The following is a 2,140-nucleotide window of genomic DNA, read 5'->3' as shown; positions in this document are numbered from 1 at the left end:
GATATGCGGAGCAAATCCATCTGGCGGAGTCAGGTTATGGCCTCACCACTCTGAGACTTTATTTACTTTCCCAGCAGCTGAAATGATGTACTATTATTCTACCACAATTAGAGAACTATTTGACACTGCTCCGTCTTACATAACTGAAACTATTCTGCTGTTTCATCCCCTCAGGTGGTTTGCCAGTCTTGTTCCTCCAATAAACACTGTCTTGCATATCTAAAGAACCAGTCAGCACGAGTGTGTGACCAGTGTTTCCTCATTCTTCAGCAACAGAAAAGTAAGACATGTTTATAGCCATTGTTTGCAATCTGAGGCCATTTTTTTACACTTTTACATATTGAAATATATCTGTGGTTTAGACATAGATTGTAATATTTATAAATAGGTTTATAAATATGCTCTCATAGTTAAACCACTTCCTGTTCATTAGGTGATGTGGTCTCAAGCGCAGCAATGACACCTGGAAGCAGGGCGACCATCGGGTTTTCCAGGAAGCAGAAGAAGATCCCGGCAGCACTTAAAGAGGTAAGTGATGCTTTAGTCATAAACAGTCATATTCAAAAAATGTGAATGTTACCGTAAGGTGGAAGGGAGTGGCAGCCTAGTTAGGGTGTAGAGCTTGGAATCCAGAAGTTCTGAGTTAAAGCTTGTTTTATAAAATTTCAGTAAATTCAGAATCTTCTCTTTTCAGGCGTGCACAAACCACTCTTTCTTTACATGACATAAAAATTCTATTTTATGATTTTACAAAATAAATATTTCTAATTGAGCTGCAAACTAATGTGACTACTTGTCTGTTTTAGGTGTCAGCAAACACAGACGATTCATCCATGAGCGGTTATCTGCACAGGTCAAAGCACAATAAAAAGCATTGGAAGAGGCTGTGGTTTGTCATTAAAGACAAAGTGCTGTACACTTATGCAGCCAGTGAGGTTAGTACCTCTGCTTTAGCACAAATATACCTTCGTCAAAAGCTAAAATTGATCTAATGTGTGCCTTTGTTTTGGTTCTACCTGCAGGATGTTGCAGCCTCAGAGAGTCAGCCCCTGCTGGGCTTCGTTTTAAAAGTCGATTCCTCAGAGAAGCAGCAGTTTAAGCTATACCACAAAAACACGCTCTACTACATTTTCAGGGCAGACGACGCTCAAACGGCCCAAAGGTATGTACGGCTGAAAAGTTAAAATCAGTTTATTGTTCCACACGGGAAGAATAAATGATTTCAAGAATATTTTTGTTGTTGTTTTTGAACAGATGGATCGACTCGTTCAGAGAGGCAATTGTGTTGTAACATCTGATGGGGATTTCGATGGTTTTTTTAAGTTTTTTTTTTTATATATATATATATATATACCTCAGAGCTCCATAGAAAAAATGCAAAACAACTGTCGTCATATACATTTTTATTTTGACTTTATTTTTAGGATGCTAGATTTTTCCAATTTTGTACATTTAATTCACCTTTTAACTCCAAAAAAGTGATCATTCAATATTTGCAGACTTTTGTCTTGGATCTTCATATATTAGTTAATTATAGTTACAAATTCACATTAAATTCACAAAAATTCAAATGATAAGTGATTGGCATCTAAGTTCTAGTTTTTGTTGTTCTATAGCACCATGCTGCCACACTATCAGTAGAAAACCACAGAGGCTGCACTTTTGGTCTAACGCATGAAGGCACACTGTACAAAAATAACTTCACTGTAATATATTTTGCACTTAAGTGGATGTACATATGGAATCTTACCTGTAAACTGTGAAATATAATTTGACTGTGAAGCAAATAAAGTCAAATGTCTGCAGATATTCATGTTTGTTGTCCTTTGTGTTACAGCTTGTAGTTTGAAAATGCTGAATAAAAAGTATTTTAAAAGTACCACATGTTTTTGCTTTGGAGTTTAGGGATTTATTCATACATATCTCACTTTTACTTTAGTTGAAATTTAGGTACTGGGTTAGATAATTTATTTTATTTAAAAGGAAACATTGAACAAGAAGCCAGCAAAGATATTTGCTCCTGATTCCAATATTATTTGTTGCCAAGTATAATTTATCTAATATTAAGATATTGTGGGTATGTTTATGGGTTTGTACCAAGAATAGCTTAAATTGTCTATAGAATTAAATTGTCTATAGA

At 35.3% G+C, this 2,140-nt stretch overlaps 1 protein-coding gene across 1 annotated transcript in view; it reads left to right on the top strand.

The window, feature by feature from the left end:
* Window positions 1–1,329, top strand: part of LOC107086006 (FYVE, RhoGEF and PH domain-containing protein 6-like) — a 29,504-nt gene extending 28,175 nt beyond the window's left edge. The window contains exons 16-20 of the mRNA XM_015376721.1: window positions 175–280; window positions 434–528; window positions 807–935; window positions 1,023–1,162; window positions 1,255–1,329. Of these exons, the coding sequence (XP_015232207.1) occupies window positions 175–280; window positions 434–528; window positions 807–935; window positions 1,023–1,162; window positions 1,255–1,291 (507 nt within the window). The 3' untranslated portion in view covers window positions 1,292–1,329. The remainder of the gene's footprint in view (window positions 1–174; window positions 281–433; window positions 529–806; window positions 936–1,022; window positions 1,163–1,254) is intronic.
* Window positions 1,330–2,140: the final 811 nt, after the last annotated feature.

The sequence above is a fragment of the Cyprinodon variegatus genome, unplaced genomic scaffold, assembly GCF_000732505.1.
Source record: "Cyprinodon variegatus isolate N-32 unplaced genomic scaffold, C_variegatus-1.0 Scaffold140, whole genome shotgun sequence".
Lineage (NCBI taxonomy): Eukaryota > Metazoa > Chordata > Actinopteri > Cyprinodontiformes > Cyprinodontidae > Cyprinodon > Cyprinodon variegatus.
The sequence above is the reverse complement of the archived record's forward strand: the minus strand, read 5'-3'. Positions and strand labels throughout refer to the sequence as shown.